We start from the raw sequence: 24,341 nt of genomic DNA on the forward strand, positions 1-24,341 counted from the left end.
TACATTCGGGAAATGTTGTCAGATGTGATGTGATAAATGAAAAATGATTACAGTGCTTTGATCCTCCTGCTTTGGGTTCTTGGAAAACGGATAACTGCCTGGAAAGCTGCTGGAAAATATATTTATTGATTGAAATAACTCCTAATGACTTCACCACCTAAAAGTTTTCATGCTATTTTTAAATGTGACCAAATATTTAACAGCCTTTTTTTTTTTTTTTGGTTTTTGCAATGCAGTGATGTTGTGACTGATAAATTCTAGGTATATTTAGTGCATTTCTTTTTCTAAAATGTCATTTCAACTAATGACTTATATAGGTAGAGTTATAACTCATATTTATGACAAAAATTGTCTCGTTTAGTTTTATTTTTAAAGTATGAGACTTGCTATGGTTATATCCCTTTGGGATCAAGTAAGTTTTTTTTGTTGTTGCTTTTTTTTCTTGGAAGTTTGGGGTTTTAGAAATACGCTGTCGTAAAAGAGGAGTACATTTATTGGTTTAATGTTCTGGTACCACAGTAACAGGAGAAAATCACTGGAAGGAATGCTGGTAACAATCTTTGAAATATTACAGCAGAAAAGTATACATCTAGACCCTTTAATGAGCTAAAGAGGCTTGAAATAAAAAATAAAACTTGTTTTCCTGAATTGGAAGCTGTTGTTTATTAGAGGAAAGTTTGCTTGATGCATCAGCTGACCAATCATAACAATCTGAAATATTCATCACTTCGCTTAACAGATCTGCATTTTTTTTTCTTCCAAAAATGGCCTCTTGTTTGCTACTTTTTTTCCTAAAATTAACTTATTAGTGGATTGAAAGAAAAAACCCCAACAAACTTGGAAATGGTGTAACCGATGCCAGATCAGAATTTAGCAGCTTTGGTGTTTCCACTGTGTAGCACAGAGGAGCGGTTGGGCTCCAGGAAAGATTCTCATTTTCTAGCCATGGTGAAATTATTCTCCACTTTTTTATTTTTTGGTTCCTACAGAAGGGTTTGTAGACATAAGACAGTGTCTCGCTGCTAAAACTCTTTTCCCACGGTTGCTAGTTGAGTGTACGTAGTTTGACAATCATTGACAAAAACAAACATTTAGAAAGAACACTGGGGTTTAGCACTGATAAGTACTGGACGGTTAATGGCATAAAGCCATCCATAAAGCTGCTGTTCTGATAGCAGCTTTATGGATGGAAAGCTGAAAGCTGCACACTGCCAGCCAGCTGTATGAAACCCAGGCTGCCTCACTATAATAAAAACCTTCTCAAATTTCACCTTAAAGAAAGAATGCAGGACATTTAAAATGTACTGAAGTTAAAATAATAGGTCATCCTTTTCAACAGTGTTCTATTGAACTAAAGGATATACTTGTTACAGCTGCAACCCATCTACTGCTGCTGAGCCATATCCCTGAAGAATGGGAACTTCTCCAAAAGCATATATAATAAATTCTGTAATGGTTGACATCACCATGAGAACATCTTCCTGTCACTGAAGCATGGTGGTGGCAGAAGCAGACGGTTTGCTGAAGGGGCAGATGTTTGGTAAACAATGAAGGAATGTTGGATGATTTTAAAACAGGCAGATTCCTGCAGAGATCCACTTTTCCACTGGGATAAGCTGGAACTTTTAACAGTCCACAAAACATGGAGACACGTTTTACTACTGAAAGTTGATATCCATGCATAAGGATAACTTGTGCACAACAGTTTTCACCTTTAATGTCTTTTTTTTAAACAATAAAAGTGTTTAAGCACCTTCAGAGGATTGATAATCTATCAAACTACATTTTTTTTTAAATTCCAGATACATAAAACAGGATGAAAAGTATCTCTAATGGAAATAATACTTTTTAAAGGCACGGTAAAAAACAAACACAAAGGCCCTGTCATGACTTAAAGGCACACTATGCAACATTTTTCAGTTAATTAATGTGTTCCATAACGTTTTGGATGATTAAATGAGTCATTTCAGGTCGAACAAAGGTATTCTCGGCCGCCCTGGTGGTCTGTGGGGGAAATACCGCACTTGCAACTGCAGGAGCACCGACCCGCACCCACAGGGTCAGAAGTCTCGTGAGAGTCAGTCTTGCTTTACGGCGAGAACTGCTACACCCCCCAGTTAAAAGCATTCTCGTTGCTAGCACAGTGGCGATCCTTGTGCCGTTATGCTACGTTCACGCAGCAAAAGCAGAAAAATCGCATCTGCTGCTTCCTTTTTGCTGCTTGTACCAGTTAGTTCTGACGCGCGGCTGAAGCAGCTTTGCTGCTCTGGCTGCGCGGTGCAAAAGTGTGTCTGACGCGCGTTGGGCGGAGCTTCCCTATCCTTTCTCTGCCTTGCAGCTATATTTGCTGTGATCATTTGGAATAAAGTAGTTTTAATATGTGTTTAAATGAGAAAATACACCTGAAAACGTAATCAGTGCTGTCAGTTCATTCAGATTATTATCCTGCCTTCAATATTTTTTCTGTCGGAGCCGCTCAGACCCCCACATACCAGCGGTGCGCCGACAGAAGGAATCCCTTCATCAGCAGCCTCTGGCCAGGTCACCTCCTCGCGGTTCACCGCGGCAGCTGGTAGGTGTTTTTCATCTAAATAATCCAAACTGCATATTCTGCCGGCAGATTTCTGCATTTTAAGTTAATTTAGGCGTCAATAAACTGTTTAAGAGGAGAGATCATAGCCTCTGATCATCAGCGCTGTGTCTCTCTCCCTGCGTCAGATGATTAAACGCGCCCGACGCGCTGCTTCAGCTGCTCAGACGCACTGGGCCTGCTGCTCAAAACGAGCCGCGGGACCTTTTGCTGCGCCTTGACGCGCGTCAACCATTGACTTTGCATGTAAACTCGCTGCTTCTGTCGCGCCAGCTGTGGTGTGAACGCAGCATTAGTCATTCGTTGCGTTCGCCTGTCTGCTAAGCTCAAAACAACCGCGCCTGGCTTGACGGAGAAACCAGGAGAACAGCTGTGCATATTTACGACAGTGCACTTTTACTTTCGCCCTCTGGGGGGAGTCTCGCTGGAAAATCAACACCGGTTGCATAGTGTACCTTTAATTAGTCATCTGTTCCTTCTAGGCTACTGTAGACTTCGCCCCTGGTATCCTTGAACTGAACTAGTTGTAACAAAGATTTAATGATCAAAGTCATCAGATACTTAGTATGTGACTGAGGCCTGATAACAGATCGACTCAGCATCCAAATAGAGAGAAACGCTGGCATTAGGACTCTGGAAAGAAGCTTTAAACTTACAACCTTCTAGCTGTCAAACAACAGACTCCAACCCTCCATCCCCATCCTAAGCTGCAGGATAGTAGCCCTTCAGGACTGGAGCTGAGTACCACTGAAATGGCTCCTCAGCATGCCTTTAAGTGCTGCAGAAATATGTTAATGATCCATTTGTTTAGGTCAGATGTGGGGCAGCTGGGCGACACCTAAAAGATGCAGGTCAGCGAGTCCTGAGGGATGGGATTGAGAACCAGTGCTTTAACCTCGTTAATCTAAGGAAAACTGAAGCATTGATCTCAGGCTCTGCTGGGAAGTTTGATAACAGAACAGGCAGTTCTTTAACAACAGTTTCAAATCTAACACTAAACAGTTAAACGTGACACCATGGCTTACCTCGACTCTTATTGCTTCCTAAGTGAAAATCACAAAAGTTAATACAACAGCACAGGGTGAAGTGATGAAGTGTAAAACAGTTTACCAACAGTTGAGCAGCCATGCAGGTCATCTAGTCAGTTTTTCACATTTAAAACAGTTTTTGTCACAGACCACCCCAGCCTGGACCATATAAAGTGCACCAACAATGGAATTAAGATGCCATCGAAGAAACTTTTCTTTGTCATTAAGCTTTCGATTTTCTAAAAATCTGAATTAGTTAAATTAAAAATAAGATATGTTCTCTGAAGAGAATGAAGGCTGAGGTGAGATGTCCTCTAGATGTGCTCAGGGACCGTCTCCAGCGCCTCCTCTGGGTCTCTGTCCACATCCACGTTCTGAGAAAGACAAACTTAAGCTGTCTGTCTGATTTTAATAAACAAAAGCACAATTTAAAAGGAAAACTCTGGTGGTTTTATTGCTCTTTACTTCATTTTTCAGTTCAGCGTCCATGCTTTTAACTTTGAACAGTTTCATTTGTCTGTAACCCTAAGAGCAAAAGTAAAACACTCATTTCTTTTTTTGGTTTTTGTCATACTTAAATCTTTTAAATAATTTTAACATCAAAAACAAAAAAACTGAGAAAAAGTGTTTTTATTTTTATTTCAGGAAAAAAGTTATCTTGCCCAACCTGGCCATATGTAAAAAAAAAAAAAAAAAAGTGAATAGTTTTTGTGTTACTTGGTTGGATCATGAATTCACTAGGATTAAACCAAACCAGGACTGATCATTGCCAAACCTGTAGAATGATAAAATTACTGAAATAGAACCTACCCAACATCAGGAAGTAGGGTAAATTAACTCCAAAAGCAACATGGATAAGGAATAAAATCTGTTCAGTAAAGCTTATAAAGCCATTTTTAAGATTTTGGAACTCTAGAGAACCATATTACAACATGGAAGAGTGGAGACCCTTCCAAGAAGTGTTCACCACAACAAGTTATTTCCAAAAATGGAGAGACAACACTGACAGGAGGTCAGAAAATGTCCATCGAAGACAAAAATCACCTCTATGGGAGAGTTAAAAAAGAATAAAAAGGTCGGTCTCACATTTACGAATAACCCACAAACTATTGACCCTAAAGACCGTTGGTCAAAAATCAGTTTGTGGACAAAAAAAAAACTAAACAAAAGTGGAACCTAAAAACTGTGCATCTCTCCACCTCATTTAATTTTATTGATCTCACAATGGAGAAATTAACTCTCTGCATTTTACCTATTCCCTCTGGGGAGCAATGGGCTGCCACTGTGCAGCACCTGGGGAGCAATCAGGGGTTAAGGGTCTTGCTCAAAGACCCAGTGGGTTTCAAACTCACAACCTCAGGATTCCAAGCCCTGTGCCCTAACCACTAGGCCGCCACTCCTCGAATGAACAAAGCATTTCAGCAACAGAGCATTAAATCTACAGTAAAGCACGGTGGTGGTGGTGTAATGATGTGGGGCTGCTTTGCCATCTAAAGACCTGGATGGAAATATTGTGTAGCCGTTGTTTCTGCCAGAAGGTGGCGCAACCAGTTCTTTTTCAGACAGGTTTGGCTTAGTAAATTGAATAAGCACCTATAAACTGCTTTAGCTATCTCCTCAGGTTATTTTTGTCTGATTTATTTATTACGTATCTGAAACATTTTAATGTCAGAAACGGTTTTTGCAGTTAGAGAGTCCCCTTACCCTCACCAGATCACAAAGACATCACTTTAACAGTAGGGATGAAAATGGTAGTGGTTCCTGCAGGATGCCTTCATTAGAACTAAAAACCCATTTCTGTCCCCCATGCTTCAGGTGCTGTGGGAGCAGCTGTGTCACATGTAACACTATGTAACCCAACAGATGGTGCAGGTACTTTACCTCTGGCCGGTCTCTGTGTGTGTTCACAGCTTCGATGTTGAGAAAGACAGACTCAACTTTACACCCTGAAGGGGGAACAAATACAGAGGTGTTGAAACCCCTCAGATAACCAGAGCAGAATGTTCTGAGCCTGACTTCTTATCAGGCAACAGAGACTGACCGTAGGCCACTGGGGTGAGTTTCAGAACGGTGTGCAGAGGACATTTCAGATATGGCAGCTCGACTGGAACACAGGGAAGCAGAAATATTAGATTGATTTAATCAGAATGGAATATTAGTGCATGATTTTCAGCTTATGTTCCTCTCACTTGCGCTCTTGTCCAGGAAGTAAGCCAGCAGACATCTCATCACAGCCTGGTGGCAGATGACCAAAACGTTTTCCTGCCTCTCCAGCTCCATGATGACCGGTTCCAGACGCTGGACGAGGTCCTCATAAGACTAGCGAAAAGGAACAGGAATGAAAATGTTCACACATAGGTGCAGTAGATATATCAATGTATGAGAGTAGAAAACCTATCTGAAGACCATGATTTTAAAATGTTATTTTATCTTATTTGTAAAATAATAAAAGACTGATCTGCCTTAAGGGCTCCACATGTGGACTGGCAGATTTCCACTGTAACAGGATACAACCACAAGCCATGAGAGACCCAAAGACTTCTGTTTGGACAAAATCAAGTAGATAAAAGGTGTTCCAAAAATGGCCACCAGAGGGTAGTGAGCTCTCTAGAAAGAGTTTCAGTTATATCAAGTTTTTTTTTGTTTCTTTAAAAACTGGTTATTTCACAGATTTTCTGTAAAAATAAAGGTTAAATGATATTAAAATATATGCATATTTTATGTTATTTTATTCCTCGGTCAGCATTTTGCTTAATTTTAACGGACAATTCTCTCTGTTGAGCTCAGCAGACTCACCTCTCCCTTAGGGTAACGGTATCGATACTTGTCCTGATCCCTCAGTGCGAACTCTTCAGGGTAGTGTTCCTGAATTTCCTCATAAGTCATTTCCTCACAAACTCCCTGTATGGAGAAGATCAGGTTAAAAAGCATCCAAGATGTGTGCTCTGTTGTATCGCTGTGATATACACGACAACGTGACAAAAAAGTTTCAACTCCTATGTTATGTATGATATTTATGTCCTTTTCATCTATGTTCAAATTAGCGATGTAAACTCAAAATCTATGAGAGGATTTTATTTAAAAAAATGGATAAAACGAAGCATTCTCCATACTCTAGTAAAATTTTAAGTCATGCTAGATTCATAAATTCATCACTGAAAGCAAGACTTCCTCAACAGCTTGATGGCGATGAGGCTTTTGGTCTTACAGCATCTATTTCGTTGAGGGCTTTCCATTGTTCATATTGGACTCCCAGGGCCTCTGCAGTCTGGATGGTTCTCTTCATGTGGCTCGTCCAAACCTTGAGGTCACTGATGCACTGCCCACGCATGTATGTACCCAAAGCACTGGCAAACTATTAGGCACACAAAGGAAAATCATTTTTTTCATTCTAGGTTGAATTATTGCAATATGCAACACTTTTTTCTATTGAGAGTTCCTGTTTGCACTCTGAATCTCTTTTAGTAAAACTTAATCTTTAGTTAATTTTTCTATTGATAATTTGATAAATATTCTTCAACTTGGAATTCTGATTTCACAATTATTGTTGGTTTGTTATCTGCGCTGAACTGAAAGACGCTTTTATCTGTGTACTTTGGTCACAGTAAAACTAGGAGTGCTTCTCCAGAACGGTGTTTACAATGAATCAAACAAAAACAAGGGGGTATAGATACAGCAGGCACAGCCTCGGCTCATAATGAGTATCCAACACAAGCTATGAGCCAGGATCTAATTTATTTACACTTAAGCTCGAAACATGTACTCTAATAAACCTATAAACAGTTTTAACTAGCTTGTTCTAAACCTTGGATTTAGTAATTGCTGACAAAGGTTACATAAAATAAGAACACCCCACATCATCAGTTCTAATCCTGAACACAGGTGCACCCCAGGGCTGTGTTCTTATCCCACACTCTTTCTTTCTGCATAATCTACATGACTGATTACCCATCTACCCCCAAAATACTTTACCAAAGTTGGCCAATATTATAACGATTGGGGGTTATAAGACTGCAATGCAAAAACTTATAGGGGGATCAACAACTAACCAGATGCTTAAAACATTTTTTTGATTCTGAAGAGTGAAAAAATAAAAGTGTAAATTTGATAACAAGAAGTGAACAACAACAGTTGTTTGTCCCATAAAAACTTAATATAGACCATTAATTACTGTATGGTAGGGTGAGCGATATGGCCTTCAAATCTTATCAAGATATTTCCTGGTACTTTTGTGATAACAATAAACATTGACTATAAAATGCTCTTCAATAATTTCTTGAATTTGGTACTGTTGAAAAAAAATATTAAAATATAAAACATCTTTAGGACACCAGCTACATAAAAAAACTGTGATTTATATAAATAAACATCCTGTAGTTACAGCATTGAATTGTATTCTTCAAATTTGCCAGTGACTCAATAGTAAACAATGAAAGAAGAAAAAAAAAAGTCACCCATTTAATGTTTTTTTTGTATCATCACTAATTCCAATGTATTATTTAGATGATAAATCAAAATTGTTTTTATGACCAGAATTTTGCCACAATAATGTGTTGATAGGTGGAATGGCTGACTGAGGGTGATGAAGGCTGCTGGGTGTCCCTCCCTTTTGCTAACTGCCCCTCTAAGGGTATAAAGAGCTCCCTCTGCCTGGCGTACCTTAAAGGTCATACAGGGTAATATAAAATTATTGTGGTCTGCCTACTTTGATACTGGATTGAATTTAATGATGTTATGCCTGCAATCAGGATGCTGTTTTCAAACACCCTTTGAAAACAGCCCATGTGCTCCACTATCTGCTCCATATGGTACGCCTGTTTAGCTGCAACAGGACATGTAAAAAAATAGATAAAAAAAAACACCACAAAGACAAAAAATAGAGCAACCTGGCCAGAGCTGTCTTCACTGCTCTGGGGTCTGTTGGTGCTGAAAAAACTTTCTGTGAATTAACCTTAAACATGGTTCATAGGTAGAAGGTCCCAGCAAAGCGCTGACTCCTCACCTTTGCCCCTCGTTGGGAAAGCCCGGAGTCCCCCCCGATCCGGCCCACGAGGTTGAGTTCGCTCTCCCCGTGACGAGACAAGTAGATGGACCTCGGTGTCACGTGAATATTCATGAGGTAGTAGACTATTCTGCTTTGAATGTGGTCCTGGACCCGGTTCACCAGGTATCTGCTGCCTACATTAAAGATTTTAATGTAAGATAACCTCCTGTGTAAAGAGAAACAAGAGCACTGTCAGTAATTAAAAAGATCTGATCAATTCCACTCCTTTAACTTTTAGACCTCCTACTTATTTGGTTATTATTCTATTTGTTTAACTCATTAGCAGTCTAGTGTAAAGAGGCTGTTCTACGGTGGCCCTGAAGTGCAAACTGCAACTACAAATCTAAAAGGGCAACTACATTAAGGAAATCGCAACTACATAAAGCAAAGCGCAACTACATTAAGGAAATCGCAACTACATAAAGCAAAGAGCAACTACATTAAGAAAAACAAAACTACATAAAGCAAAGCGCAACTATGTAGTTTTGTTTTTCTTAATGTAGTTGCGCTTTGCTTTATGTAGTTTTATTTTTCTTAATGTAGTTGCGCTTTGCTTTATGTAGTTGGGATTTCCTTAATGTAGTTGCGCTTTGCTTTATGTAGTTTTGTTTTTCTTAATGTAGTTGCGCTTTGCTTTATGTAGTTTTGTTTTTCTTAATGTAGTTGCGCTTTGCTTTATGTAGTTTTATTTTTCTTAATGTAGTTGCGCTTTGCTTTATGTAGTTGGGATTTCCTTAACGTAGTTGCGCTTTGCTTTATGTAGTTTTGTTTTTCTTAATGTAGTTGCGCTTTGCTTTATGTAGTTTTATTTTTCTTAATGTAGTTGCGCTTTGCTTTATGTAAATGGGATTTCCTTAACGTAGTTGCGCTTTGCTTTATGTAGTTGGGATTTCCTTAACGTAGTTGCGCTTTGCTTTATGTAGTTGCGATTTCCTTAATGTAGATGCGCTTTGCTTTATGTAGTTTTGTTTTTCGTAATGTAGTTGCGCTTTGCTTTATGTAGTTTTGTTTTTCTTAATGTAGATGCGCATTGCTTTATGTAGTTGCGATTTCCTTAATGTAGTTGCGCTTTGCTTTATGTAGTTTTGTTTTTCTTAATGTAGTTGAGCTTTGCTTTATATAGTTTTGTTTTTCTTAATGTAGTTGCGCTTTGCTTTATGTAGTTGCGATTTCCTTAATATAGTTGCGCTTTTAGATTTGTAGTTGCAGTTTGCACTTCAGGGCCACCGTACTGTTCTGCAGCACAGCACAGCTTGGTGCGGTTAGCTTTTTTTAAATTTTCAACATGTGAAAATTATGAACACTTTGAACCACAATCATTCCCTGTGTGTAAAAATTTGAATCGACTTGTTACATAAATGAAGGTATGCATTGTGAAGGACGCCTGTGCAAAGGGGGGGAACCGTGGAAGAAGCTTGCCATGCAACTACCTGTCCTTGTTGTCATCCAGGGGAACGTAGGTCATCTGGTAACATTCAATCCTTTTGAGGAAGTCTGCAAGAGCTTCTTCTTTATCACAGCCTACATAGTCTGGGCTCGTCAACTTCACTTGCTGTTTAAAGATAGATAAAAGATTCTTAGTACACCCAAGATTCTGGATGTGTCCCCTTCAATTTGATTTATTTAGTTTTTTTCTAATTTACATTTGTTTAATTTACACTAAAATAACAATTTAAACCGCATTCATTCTTACTTTAATGTTCTCAGCAATGATTTCAGGATCATCACATATTGACTCCACAAAGAACACCTAAACAGGCAGAGGAAGGACACGGAAACTGTAGAATTATGTTTTTCGACACAGATGTTGACAATTTAATGCAAAACCTAAAAACAAAAACTAACTTTGTAACCATTTTCTTTGCCAAAATTGAGGATGACCTCTCTTCTGTCTGGAGTAGTGTTAGTGGCATCAAGAACCTTCAAGTAGGAAAAAAGATATCTGATATTTATAAATAACAATTAGAAAACAAACATTTCAGCTTATGACTTAAAGAGAATTTGAATAATTTCAAGGTCAAACTATTTAAATTTAAAATTTTCAAGAGTAGAAGAGATGGATGGATATTTTCAGTCCTGTTTTTATTTTTTTACAAACCTGTTTGTAGAAATAACTTAGAGTAAACTCACCGCAACCTGGCCCCGGTCCCTGTTCAGGTAGTCACATACATCTTTTAGGGCCGTATTTACACAGGCACTGTATTCACAGGTAAACAGAACAAAATATAATTATAAAACAGGACTAAACCTTCATTTGATTGAGACCCAGTTAGTTATGCTTTCAAAGTACTTCAGTCTGAATGAAATCATTCCTAACCTAACTGTGGTCAAACTAACATTTTTGATGAGTTTTTGTTGAGCAACCAGTTAAAGCAGCAGTGCAATGATCAGGTCTCCTAATGATAAAAGCATGGAAAAACTTATTCTGCTTCTTTTAAGGAAAGAAAAGTCCTTATTTTAGAGATAGTATAATTAAATGCTTGATTAGTAAAATAAGGCATGAATTCCTGCTAAATTGATAGTTATTTTAAAAGTGATTATAATAGTAGATGAAATATTTTATTTAATGTGTAGAAAAGATTGTTGACTGTTTTAAAGTTCATACTTGCGTATCGTCATGGCCTCTAAGTTGTCGGGTTTAAAGAATTCATAGCTGTTGTAGGATTGTGTGGCTTCTCTTCTGTACTGTCCCACATTAAATACTAAAAAAACACAAAAACATAATGTTACACAATGTTATCTTTTCACTATTGTGTGTTGATCTAATTAGCTGTTCGCCACATTTACAATTTTGGTCTTTTTTAACTTTTAACACACCTTCTGCTGAAGAAGGTTCTCAGTCATCCAGGTCATAGTCATTCCGTAAAAATTCAAAAAAATATCCACTGGACTTGGTTTCCAAGATTTTGAAGACGTTTCGCCACCTCTCCAGGAAGCTTTCTCAATTCTTGAATTGAGAAAGCTCCCTGGAGATCATATGTTTTCACATGTGATATTTTTTTGCATTTTTACGGAATTCTAACACACCTAAAATTACAATGAAAAACATAACATAATATATATATATGTGTGTGTGTGTGTGGGCGCATATTTCTTTCATCATTGGGAACAACCTCTGGCCCTCATGGGTACAAATGCTAAGATGTGTATTGGGTTATGGATAGATGATCAGGTTGTAGAAATGGGTTAGAAATGAATGGATAGAGAAACGTGTCAGTGTGTGTGGCGTGTGTGTGTGTGGGGGTCATGTCTTTGTTACCTGGTGGGGACAATTTCCCAGGAATATGAAACATTTTGGGGACTAATAGGTACTTCGAGGGACTAACGACTGGTCCTCATGAGGAGAAGTTGTGTTCTTGGGGTGGGGTTAAGGTTTATAACTAAGGTGTGAATTGAGTTTAGAGTCAGCTATGTGTTGGTAATTGTTAGGGTTAGGGCAAGGGTCATGGTTGGAATGAATGGAAGGCAATCCACAAGGATAGTGTGACACAACAAGTGTGTGTATGTGAGTTTTTGTTTGGGGGTGGGTGGGTAGCGTATTAAATTATATTTTTATATATATTGACTCAGTGTGTTAGGAAGTTTCCAACTTGTCATATGGTAAGTCATATGTGAAATAATCATAGAATTAAAACACAACTTAGCTTGTTCAAGTGTCAACTTGGATCAGTCTTAAATTCTTTACATTGAAAGTTACACTATTGACCGTATTTTATTTGATTTTTTTTTACCTTGCAATCAATTTCAACAAACACCCAAATGTTTAAAATCACGTTCCAAGTTGAGTGCCTTGGATCTTCTCTGTAGGATTTGTTTCTCTTTGACACATTTGGCCTCTTGGCAGTAAACCTCACCACAAAAAGTGTATATATCCTCCTTAACTATGCCCCAACTTTAGGGAGAATCTATTTCTGGATTTAGCAGCAAAATAAAAATACAGGTTCTACTCATTAGAAAATGTTCAAACCCTCTCTGCTGATCAGTGCTGTAGTGGTATATCTTAATCTTTGGAATGCTTAATTATACCTTATGTTTGTGTTTACATAGTACACCATATTCAATTTTGAATGTAATGACAACTTTATTATTGATAAAGACCAGTTAGAACTTTACAAATAAGAAAATCAGTGACTGAGTCTGAAACAAAACTTTATTAAGCAACTAACTTGTTTAGATTTAGATAAAATAAATAGATATAACTGAAATAAAATTGCCAAGAAACCTCTACTTTAATGTTTTTTTACACAATGAAGATAATAAAAAAAATTAAAGAGGCCTAGTCATGTACTATGAAACATGTAAACATCCATATCCTCAAATAAAACAATATGTGCCAATGTTTGTTCTGATAGTGTTTACTTATTCCTTTTTGAATCTTAAAAGAATATTTGCGCTGCACACAAACAGCAGACATGAACATTGGTTAAAGCCATCGCCATCTAGTGGCAGTAAGTAATCTGGCATCCATTGATCTGCCAGCTTCAGTTAACACTAAGTTAATGCAATCTGAGCACTTCTCCTGTCTTTCTTCTCTTGTCCTCCAATAGATTTTTTGCACTTTTTCACAACTCATCTTGGAATTTCCACTTTTTTCACACATCTGCTCTGTGTTGCTACCTCCTTTGTTTTATTTTAATTCTCTTTTCCTTATTTCCTCAATGGTTGGATGCTTAAGATCGTACCACGGTTTGCTACCGTAGGCATATACAATGTACTATATATTAGGGATGCACGATATTGGGATTTTTGCCGATATCCGATATGCCGATATTTTAAATCTCATGTAGCCGATAACCGATATCGATACCGATGTTAAAGCTGGACAAAAATAAGTAGTCATTGAAAATAGCAGTTTTGTTATCCATTTCTGACACTTTGAAAAATAATAAACTCAAATACATTTTCATATGCTGATATCAAATTGATTTTTAAAAACGCGGTATCGATCTATTTTACTTTCAAAATCTCGTGAAATTTAATTGTTCTGTTACAAACTGTCGTGATATTTTGCAAATTCTTGTGAGATTTTGTTAGTAAAATAGATCGATACCGCGTCAATATATCAACATATAAAAATATGGCAAAATTTCATGAATTTTCGGGGGATTTCGTAGCATAACAATGACATATAGCAATATTTCATTAGTAAAATAGATTGATATGGTGTTTTTAAATGGCAATATATCGGCATATGAAGATATTGTGATATTTTAATGTATCAATATTTTTCCCTCGTCTTTAGAAGTTTTTAAGTCTGTAAAAAAGAATTTTTTGAGGAAGAAGAAGAAGTAGTATTTTTTTTTTTTTTTTTTAGACTTTAGAAACTCAGAAGCTGATCAAATTTTGGGTTAAATATCGGTCCGATATTCAGTTTTAAGGCCGATACAGGCCGATACCGATAGGGGGCCGATTATATCGTGCAACCCTACTATATATACAAAATTTTTTAAATCGGCTACAAAATGATAAGCTTTATTTCAGCCAATGAAAGCAGGAGAAAGGAACTTAATAATAATAATAATAATAATCAATCCAATTTGTACCGCACTTTTCATTAACAAAAATCTCAAAGTGCTACACAGTGCAAATAAAATCAAAGATAAAAATCAACTTGCAACCCTACAGACAATGGTTGGCTGATGGAAAATATGCAAATGTTTTAGATGGCGTAAGAATTTTTGACATAGCAATAGATTATAAACATTTTTTTTTCTGTTTGTGTTTCTCATTCTTCTAGAAAAATATCTAAAATTCTAAATGACTGTAGTTTTCCCCAACAGATAACACAAGCTGTTTGGCCTTGATAATGTCAAACAGCTTTTGGTAGAGGTAGTGAGATAGTCTGGGGTGTCACCTTCCTTACTGGAACAACAGAGCTCGCCATCATTGGAGCCAATCTCAATACAGTGAGTATTTCTGCAGAGATTATGGATATCACCCAGTGGTAATCCCATACATACACGCCATAATGCTAATACTTGACCCCACAGCCTGCAGTTTATCAGAGACAACATCCAGAATTTGGCAGTGGAGACATGTAAAGCAATGGTAATGCCTGATAATGATCTCATTTTTTTCTTTTTAAGCAGCAAGATGCCAAACAAAGTCAAGACTTCACTCAGAAAGTGAAGTTGGCTCTCCCTCTTGTTGACAAACCAGGAATTAAACATTTTACATGTATGCTGCTCCCCAAAGGGGGTGGATAAATTCAGATAATTCATTTCGTTGCTCTGTTATTGTGACAGTGTAATGACAATAAATGAGATGAAAAAACAAAAAAACTTTCCTGGCTTAAAATCAGCATACACCAGAGGACTCAGTGTCCTACTATCTGAGGACCTCTGACCTAGTAAATCAGTTTTCTATCATTATTCTAATATTTGTGGATAACCTCAGGGTCTGCAGTGGTGCCTCTGATTCAGCTCGTCCAGTACTTTTGGACATAGATACTTTCTTGCTTTTCAGTCAACGCCAGAATCTCAGCCTGGTTACACAGCACAGCACAACTCAGATCTGAAGAATGTCTACGCATGTTAAAAGGTTTATTACTGCTCAAACTGTTCTTCACTGTTCTTTGCCTCAGGAATTGTGTAACAGGGGGGCCCAGGACAAACAACCATGCACACTTTAACACACTGTCATACTTAAGGGTAGTTTAGAGTAACCATTAACCTAACAGTCATTTTTAGGGGTGTTGGATCTCACTGCAAAAAGTTTCCATCTAACCATTTCTAACTATTCTTATATTTATCCAAAAAGCACTTTTGAGTTCGTTTTGAGAAGGAAATGTTAAGCAAGAGTAGATACTGTTAGATTTTTTATCTCTTTTTGGAGAAATTCTACTTGAAAAATAAGTGCAATAATCTACATTAATCTGCAATAATCTGCACAATTTAAAAAGTCCTGCCAAGTGCAACTGTCTTACTGCTCTAGCAGATTATCAATAATCTAAGATAAAAAAAGTGTTTTTTTCCCCACAATATAAGATTTTAAGACTTGATTAGATTGAGTTTTTGCAGGGAGGAACTTGGAGTACCTTGAGAGAAACAACATGCATGGAGAAAGACCCCAGGTTGGGTTTGTACTCATGACGTCTGGCTACAAATGTCTGGCTGCTGTGTTTGCAGTAACAGCTCTAGAAGGTGTATGTATACCTATAGTGTTATGAGTAAAGTTGCATACATGTTACTACGTGTATATTTTCATGCATCTTATCTTAAAGATGTGTTAATGGTGACTTCACAGGTATGATCCAGAACCAGTGAAAGTTACCGGGCTCAGAAAGAAACAATGGCTGTGTCCGAATGTCCACCCTAATCACTATATAGGGCACTATATAGTGGTTAAGCCATTTTAAATGAATGTCCGAACGGCTAGTGGATGAAAAAGTGGTGGACTCGAAATTTCCCACAATGCACCTTTGAAAAATAGTGATCAGCCATGGTCACTAGACGAGCAGATATATTCCAGAATCCCACTATTATGGGATTTGCAGTCACAGCAGCCCGCTGTCGACATGTGCTGTCGCTTCCTGACAGCGGTGACAAATAACAAAGATGGCGCAGGCACAGTGCGGGGTCATGTGAGCAACGGGGAGCAAAAAGTAGTGATCATATGGCTAAATGGTCAATTACCTGAGTTCACTCTAAAGTCCACTTTATAATCCCTGCTCTATATAGTGATTGACTGATTTAGAGGTTAGGATGGACGTTGGGACACAATCTATAAGAGAGAACTGATGTTTACTTTAGTGTTTTGCTGTCTGATGATACCTTTGGTTGTGACCCCGATCCAGTTCAGGTACCTAGTCAGCTTCTTGGAAATGTAGGTTTTCCCCCGAGCTGGCAGCCCGACCATCACAATCACGGTGGGGGAATTGGTAAACTGGGGAACCGAAGCTGCAACACACAACAGATCAAAGTATTAAAACCGATCTCTACAAACCGCCGTAGAAAGGGGTTCACACTTAGTGCTCGCAAATTAATCGTACCATTTAGAATAAAATAAAATACCCACAAACAATCAGAAACAAAATCAGAAAAACTTTATTACCAATTGGTTTTTACACATAGAGGGAATTTGTTTTGGTGATGAGCTGCCACACATAAACAAGCAAACATACAGTTAACATAAAAAACAATATGAGGATGTAAAAATCTATAATATCAGATTAGATATTATGCATATGAACACGTGCTACTGCTACCTGGTTACTTTTCAGTGGAGATGAATAAACTACATTTAAGTCACTGAGTCATTCTGCAGTCTGTAATGTAATCCCCACTTTAAACTGCCAGTCATCAGCTTTCTAAGCACCTGGTCTTATGTTATCATTTGTTCGGCTTATTACTGTTAACTGCAGAACAGAGCAGGGACACGCGGGTCCACAGTGACCCTTTGGGGTGAATGGCCTTCAGGTTTTTCCATATGTTTCCAAAAAAAAAAAGGAATTGGTTATTATGCACAGATGCTTCCATAGATTTCTCCTCCTTTGATGCACAAATATTAAACCCCGTCATCCTATAGATCCAGAACTAAGGGTAATAACGCTGGATCTGTCTGGGTGCATGTCTACTCACAGCCTCTGCGTTTGCTCAGCCTGCTTCTCATCCATGGAACCCAAGTCTTTTCCAGAGGGGTCCGTGTGAGTTCCGCTTGGCTCTGTGACATGGCTTAATCAATCGGCTGCGTGTGTTTCTGTCAGTGTCTTTGCTTCGTCTCGGTTTAACAGAAGGGAGAAACAGGGAGCTTCCCAGTTAAGCATGCAGAGTTTGAACTTTCTCACATTGTCACCGGCATGGGAGGAGCCGAAGAGGATATTTTGCTCCCCGAAGAGATCAAGGAGCGTGTGATTGGTCGGTCAGTCTGTTTGTCATGTTTACTGTCCAAATAAAGTCCAGTCAGCAAAGCTCTACACTTTGCCCTGGAAAATAGGAAGTGGAGTATTGGTAAAAACCCTAAATGACTGATAGAAGAGCTGCTTTATTATGATCGTGTCAAGCCAGGTCTCATAAAGCAGCTACTTATTTGCATGTCACAGATTAAAGGAAATGGGTTTTTTTCAGAGTTCAAATGATTGCCAAAATAAAAGCATCTACGTTAAATTGAACTAAAAAATGAATACTCTTAAAGCTTAGAACATTCATCTTATTGGCAAACAACTCAAGTTCAATCAGAGTGAATATAGAGGGTCTGTTTACATCAGTTTTTAAGTCTTCTCATTGATTCTCTATTTCAGGGGTGCTTAAGTCCAGTCCTCAAGAGCTACTATCCTGCAACTTTTTGATGCAACCCTTTCTAACACACCTGAATCAAGTGAGTGGCTCATTACCACGCCTCTGCTGTGCTAAATGAGGGAACTGAGTGTTTAGATTCAAGGGGTGCTAGAGAAGAGATGCATCTAAAAGTTACAGGATGGATCTTGAGGACTGGACTTGAGCACCCCTGCTCTATTGGATATAGATCAGTACTTTAATTACCGTATTTTGACGACTATAAGGCGTATATAAACGCCTTTTTTTTCCCCCTCAAAATGTGCGGCGCGCCCTATGTGTGTTGTTACTGCGGACGTTGTTGAGACCACCATGAGAACGTTAAAGCGGGAAGTGTGGGTGTGGATTGTGTATAAAAGAACAGGTATGTGCTTTATGCAGAACTCCTCATCTCCTCATTGAGGAGATGATGAAAGAGTGGCCGAGGGAGGTGAATGTAAGGAGACCAGGTGGTTTTTTCCACGCATCACCATCGCTGTTAATCTGTGACTCACAGCCGATGTGAAAAACATGGTGAAACAAATGAACGCTGTGCTTGCTGTTATTGCGGGAGGTCTGACAAAGGAACTTCAACTGCTCGACATCGGTGTGAACCGGCCGTTCAAAGTAATGCTACGTTCACACCAGACAGCAAGAGCAGCAAAATTGCGTCTGCTGCTTCATTTTTGCTGCTTGTACCAGTTAGTTCTGATGCGCGGCTGAAGCACCTTTGCTGCTCTGGCTGCGTGGTGCAAAAGTGTGTCTGACGCGCGTTGGGCGGAGCTTCACTATCCTTTCTTTGTCTTCCAGCTATATTGGCTGTGATCAGTGGGAATAAAGTAGTTTTTTAGGTCAGAAAGTCGACCTGAAAACTTAATCCTTGCAGTCAGTTCATTCAGATTACCATCCTGCCTTCCAATATTATTTCTGTCGGAGCCGCTCAGACCCCCACATACCAGCGGTGCACTGTCAGTAGGAATCACATTCAACAGCAGCCTCTGGCCGGGTCGCCTCCTCGCGGTTCACCACGGCGGCTGGTAGGTGTTTTTCATCTAAATAATCTAAACTGCAGGCAACAGGATAATAAAAGCGAACATATTCTGCCGGCAGATTTCTGCATTTTAAGTTAATTTATGCGTCAATAAACTGTTTCAGAGGAGTGATCACAGCGCGCTGTGTCATCAGCGATGTGTCTGTCTCACAGCCAGCTCCCAGGTTTGATTAATACTTTGTAATAAATACATGAATTAAGCAAAATCATACTAAGGTTTGCTCCCGCTCTATTTTTAAATACGCAGTAGAGGCATTTAAACATAGTAGAGGATATGTACCGGTATATAAAACTTGCGCCCTATAGTCCGGTGCGCCTTATGTGTGTGTTAAATACAGTAATGGCACACATAACTGAGACTGCGTCTTTTAGTACGGTGCGTCTTATGGTCTTGAAAATACGGTAGTCCATTCTGACATTAATGCAGGATTTAATTCAAAGCTTAGGTAGAAGAAATCTATGGCTTAAATTTGCCTCAGACAACTGGGTCATACTAATCATAAAAAAAAAAAAAAAAAACAATCAGACTTTTGCTAAGTTCTTCTAAAATTGTTTCAACATTTAGTGTCTGTCAGAGAATGACATTTGTAGCCTATATTAGCTTTTTCTTGCATAGATCTTTCTGAATTAAGCTCCATCCATCCTCCGATAAACTCTGACCAACCTCCCTATCTCTGCTAAAACACCCTCCTGCACCGTGTGATACAATCAACTGGGGAGGGTGTGATCTGAATCATGTGACACCAGTTTCCTACCACAGAGTTTTACACATAAACTATTGCAGCATTGTTCTTTTTTAACGCGATCATCTTCTTCCATGTGTTTGATGGCTTTGTGGCTTGTGAAAAACCGTGAACACAACTTCTTTCGGTTTTCTTTAAACGATGGCTTTCTTAATGCAACAATAAAGGTGTACCTGAGCTGAGGTTCACTGCACATCCTCCAGAACTACCCTGGGCTTACTGGCTGCTCTGATTAATGCTCTCGACTGCTCTCTAAACATGATTCAGTCAAATGAGACAGAAACTGCAGCGAAGAATTGACTTGTGTAAAGTCGTTAAAAATGGAGGCTGAGATCTCATGCTTCACATGTTAGATTACAGAGATAACACTCAGTATGAATCACCAATACAGCGTGTCAGTGCTCTAAATGAGTTCTTCTGAAAAACCCAGAAAAAAGCGCATGATTTGGTTTGCTTGGATTTAAAACATATTTCCTGTACAAATAATCTAAACCTGGAGTCAAAGCTTTGATTTATCTTTACATTTGATCACTTATGATCTCAAAACAATAGATGAACAAATCACTGATTTAGTTTTTTTGGCAAAAGTTAGTCTATTTCTAACAAGTCGGCATCTACCTGATAAGTAAAACTCTGCCAAACCAAAACTAGAGGCAGCCGGGTATCAATTCAGACACTTAAAGTAAATGAAAGTATATTTAATCTTAATTTGTTGCTTCTAGAATCAAATTCAAATTCTTATCACAACACACTAATTAAAACGAATCAATACAATTTCACTTTAAACTTAAATTTAGAGTTGGGCTATGACATAGACACCAAGTTGGACAGTTTCCAGCAACAGGATAAATCAACTATGGTATTAAAGTTTCATACCATATAGAGAAGAACCACAACTGTTTTACACCAATTGTCTCAGAGTTAAAAAGATTACACAAAAATGTCAACATGGGCGTGCAGGTGGTGCAGTGGTTAGCGAGGACAACCCATGTATGGAGGCCTTAGTCCTCGACGCGGCAGACCAGGGTTCGAATCTAACCTGCGGTCCTTTGCTGCATGTCTCTCTCCCTACCTCAGTCCTCTTTCCTGTCAGCCTACTGTCAAAAAAACACTAGTGCCATAAAAACATTTTCAAAGACAGCACACTTAAAGGTATAGTGGAGGATATTCTTTTTAAGTGGTCCAACTAACTGTCAATCATTTTGATGATGTTTACATAAGGCCGTCCTGCGTGCTCGTCCCCATTTCCACTTACCGGTGGTGAGTCTGACATAGTGGAAAAATTGCAAATCTTCTTTTGAAACTTTTAAACACAGAGTGCATGAGCCCATTCATCCTCACTCTAGCATGCATTTTAAAAGTGTTCCCTTTAGGGGCGGGTACAAGGTTGTGCATGTGCATTTTTTTTTTAAAGTGGAGAGGGCAGGTCTTTTCGAAGATTCGCGAAAGTCCTCCACTACACCTTTAAGGCCAGATTTATACAGTTTATATGCAAAAGAAGTTCAAGAGGCTCGTATTTTTTACAGTGGGCTCACAAGAAAGGTGGAGAGACATGCAGCAAAGGACTACAGGTCGGATTCAAACCCATGTCGATGACATTGTTTCTGCACGCTAATTACTGCGCCACTAAAGCAAACTAAGCAGACTAAACCAAAATAAGTTTTTTTTAAGGGTGTAGTTACATCTGTTGAGTTACACCTTCTGTTACACCTGAGTAGAACAGCTTCAATTATCTATAGGGTAAATATTTGTTAACTAAATAAGACAAAATCCAACCTTGTTCTAACTTCTGGTCCATTTAACTTGTCTTGGGTGTTGGAGCTCAAACTTCGGACTGATAAAATTCTTAGGTTAAGCGTTTATCGGTTGCAGGTTTTAAAAGCAGTAGGGTTTGTTGTGATGCTTCTGCTTTTAGTAATATTGGAGAATAAAAATTCAATTCTTTTTTCATTAATGAAATGTATTAACAAATGATTGCAGGATACTGACCTAATAAACAATTTCTGTTTGACAAGACACAAAACTTTCAGTTAAAGGTTTGGCTTCAGAGGAATGGTTTTTAATATTTTCCCAAATAGGAACCAAAAAATCTCCATGTAGACTGAGAATTATGTATTCTATTATTTTGTTTTTGTTCATCTTGAAGCCAGTAAATTACAAACTGAAGTGCATCATTAAATAATTTTATTTAACTCGGAGCATGACAGTTCAGACTTCCTATTCTTTACAGGGACCTTGAAACAGCCAAGACATTTCAGAATAAGAAAGTAATGTTCTATTAGATTAGTTACAGCCTGGAACTTCTAAATTACACAGTTGATCGCTGTTTGTCTGGCACAGTAAACAAAAAAGCACCTACACAAACAAGATGCACCATTTTCTATTAATTTCTCCTGCTTGGAAATCAAATCGATTACAGCTTCAGGGAGCCGCATTGTTTTACCACTGAATAGAACACTAAGAAAGTCCAACCCATTAAAACTTGGCCTCTGATGTCAAATCCACCTCAGCACCAAGTGTTCCCTGCATAGCATTCTTTTATTTTGCATATACTATTTTTGTTTTTCCTGCTGAAAAACACCACTCATTTAAATGTCAGGCATAGCTGTGGATGAATGAGAGCAGAGGAGCCAAGGGCCCAACGTCCCCCAGGAACTTTAAATTCAGCAGAGCTTGTTGTTGTTGTTTTGGTCTTTGCCTTCCTCCATGTGGGGGTAGGGCGCTTTGTGAAGTAAAGAGGGGGCTGCACTCTACTGGACTCCTTTCTTCGTTCATACCACGCTGAAGCCACGCGATAACTTGTCGTCACAACCTTAAAATGACCCCATCCTTCACGGACGCTCCCGCCAAGCAGGCTATCTCCAAATGTAGATCCTCGCAGCGCGCGCGCGCAGGGAGGGTCACGGGCATGAGCGCACGTGTCGCGGTCTGTTATGATTAAACATCTCGAGGCGTCAAACCCCACTCCGACCGCGAAATGACCACAGCAATGACGTAAACAAAGAAAAAATGAACCAGATTATGCCAATGTATTCAATTTAGAGATTAATTTTTTAATCAGAGGTAATCTGAAGCAATTTAAGTCACAAGGTCGCTCACTTCGGACTTTAACTCAGCTGCACAAGATTTTGAAGAATGGATGAAATAAGAGAAGCTGGTAATATGTCAGAATAATATATGTAATTATATAGGTAATAATGATACCGTGTGGGCGCTGGAAACGGAGCATCCTTCCCGGTCCGCTCTCCTGGGTTCGGGTTCCGTCCTGCAGACCCTCGGCTCTGCTGGCCCCCTTCCTAAAAGCTTAGCGTGTGCGCGCCGTCTGTTATGAGACCATGTGTGCACTAAGCATGTATACAGACAGTGGACCCGCCCCCTCCCCTGCCACGGAAGCAGTGCTGTCCTGCTGAGTGACTATCCTACCACCATCTCCTCCTCCGCTTGGTTCCTGCAGCTGTCCGCCCAGTTCCACGGTCTGATCCTTGAAACCTGTCCTCTACACTTATCCCTATCCCTCCTCCCTTCCTCCTCCTCTTACAGGGAACAGTGAACACTATCAGTGAACATTTTGTCCCAACCAGCTGTCTGGGTTACTGTTCTGTTCGCACATTCTGGATCATCTCTAAACATCTTCAGACTTTAGGTGGGGACAATGCTTGATGCGTCCTCTGGGTTCCTTTGGTGCGCTTCAGCTGGGTGCATGGGCGGTTCTAGACAGTGGCCAACGGGGGCCAGTGCCCCTCTAGATTGCCCCCTGTCTGAGGGGGTTTATAGGGCCATCAGATACCGTTCCCCCCTGATGTCATTTAGGTTGAGTTGCAATAAATGCAAAACTCTCTGCAGGTACTTGTCTTTGTCGTCCACTCTATTCAGCTGGCTTTTTAACATTTTTTTATTTTTATTTATATATTTATTATATATTCAGCTGGCTTTTGAAACACATGGCGAGAAGGTGGGGGCCGGGTGGTGAGGGTTACGGGGGCAAGAAACGCAAAAGTAACGCAATAGTTACTTTTACTAGTAACTAGTTACTGTTACTTTTTGGGAGAAATAACTAGTAACTATAACTAATTACTTTTTCAAAGTTACGTGCCCAACACTGGTGATAGCTTCCGTTGTATTGAGATAGCATCCCAGTTTTCATCTGCTAAATGTTTTTTGTTTCAAATATTAAAAATATAAATTTTTACAGCTGAATTTATCCGTTTTTCTTGAGTTCTTATTCATATTTGATAGAAAACTGTAATTTTAACTTAAATTAAGTGAAAAATATGTAGAATTTCCTAAATTATGAATGTATATAGACCTAATTTTTTATTTAACATAGTTGAATAGAAATTTCACTTCATGCAGCTCTCTTAATATATTCGAATCCCTTGCCCTGTTTTTTGTTTCATGCTTTTCTGTGCCCCCATTAAAACAGGCTGGCCCCCTCCGGGCCCCCTGATACAGTACATTTGGTCTAGAACCGCCACTGGCTGAGTGTTATGACAAGATAGAAACTATCCTCCATTCTCTTAACTGATCAGTGGTAAAATAAATAAATAAATAAATAAATAAATAAATAGAAAATAAGTTGAAAATACAAAACTATTATTTCTGAGCAGAGTTGACAGTGCTGTTAACCAGTTATC

General features: G+C 38.8%; 1 protein-coding gene across 2 annotated transcripts; it reads right to left on the reverse strand.

The window, feature by feature from the left end:
• Positions 1 to 3,054: 3,054 nt before the first annotated feature.
• On the reverse strand, positions 3,055 to 23,176 carry si:dkey-96f10.1 (6-phosphofructo-2-kinase/fructose-2,6-bisphosphatase). Of its 2 annotated transcripts, none has more exons than XM_038309371.1 (14): positions 22,912 to 23,176; positions 16,435 to 16,560; positions 11,268 to 11,364; positions 10,793 to 10,859; positions 10,508 to 10,582; positions 10,356 to 10,412; positions 10,093 to 10,214; positions 8,621 to 8,828; positions 6,827 to 6,973; positions 6,415 to 6,519; positions 5,808 to 5,937; positions 5,660 to 5,722; positions 5,500 to 5,564; positions 3,055 to 3,992 (listed from the first exon to the last, which is right to left on the reverse strand). In XM_038309371.1, the coding sequence occupies exons 1-14, from the start codon at positions 22,934 to 22,936 to the stop codon at positions 3,933 to 3,935; spliced, it is 1,347 nt and encodes a 448-aa protein (XP_038165299.1). In that variant the 5' UTR covers positions 22,937 to 23,176; the 3' UTR covers positions 3,055 to 3,932. The 2 variants fall into 2 exon arrangements, with proteins under 2 accessions (XP_038165299.1, XP_038165298.1); XM_038309370.1 differs by lacking the exon at positions 22,912 to 23,176 and adding an exon at positions 17,242 to 17,476.
• Positions 23,177 to 24,341: the final 1,165 nt, after the last annotated feature.

This window comes from Cyprinodon tularosa, unplaced genomic scaffold, assembly GCF_016077235.1.
Source record: "Cyprinodon tularosa strain WSP-4 unplaced genomic scaffold, ASM1607723v1 ctg66, whole genome shotgun sequence".
NCBI lineage: Eukaryota > Metazoa > Chordata > Actinopteri > Cyprinodontiformes > Cyprinodontidae > Cyprinodon > Cyprinodon tularosa.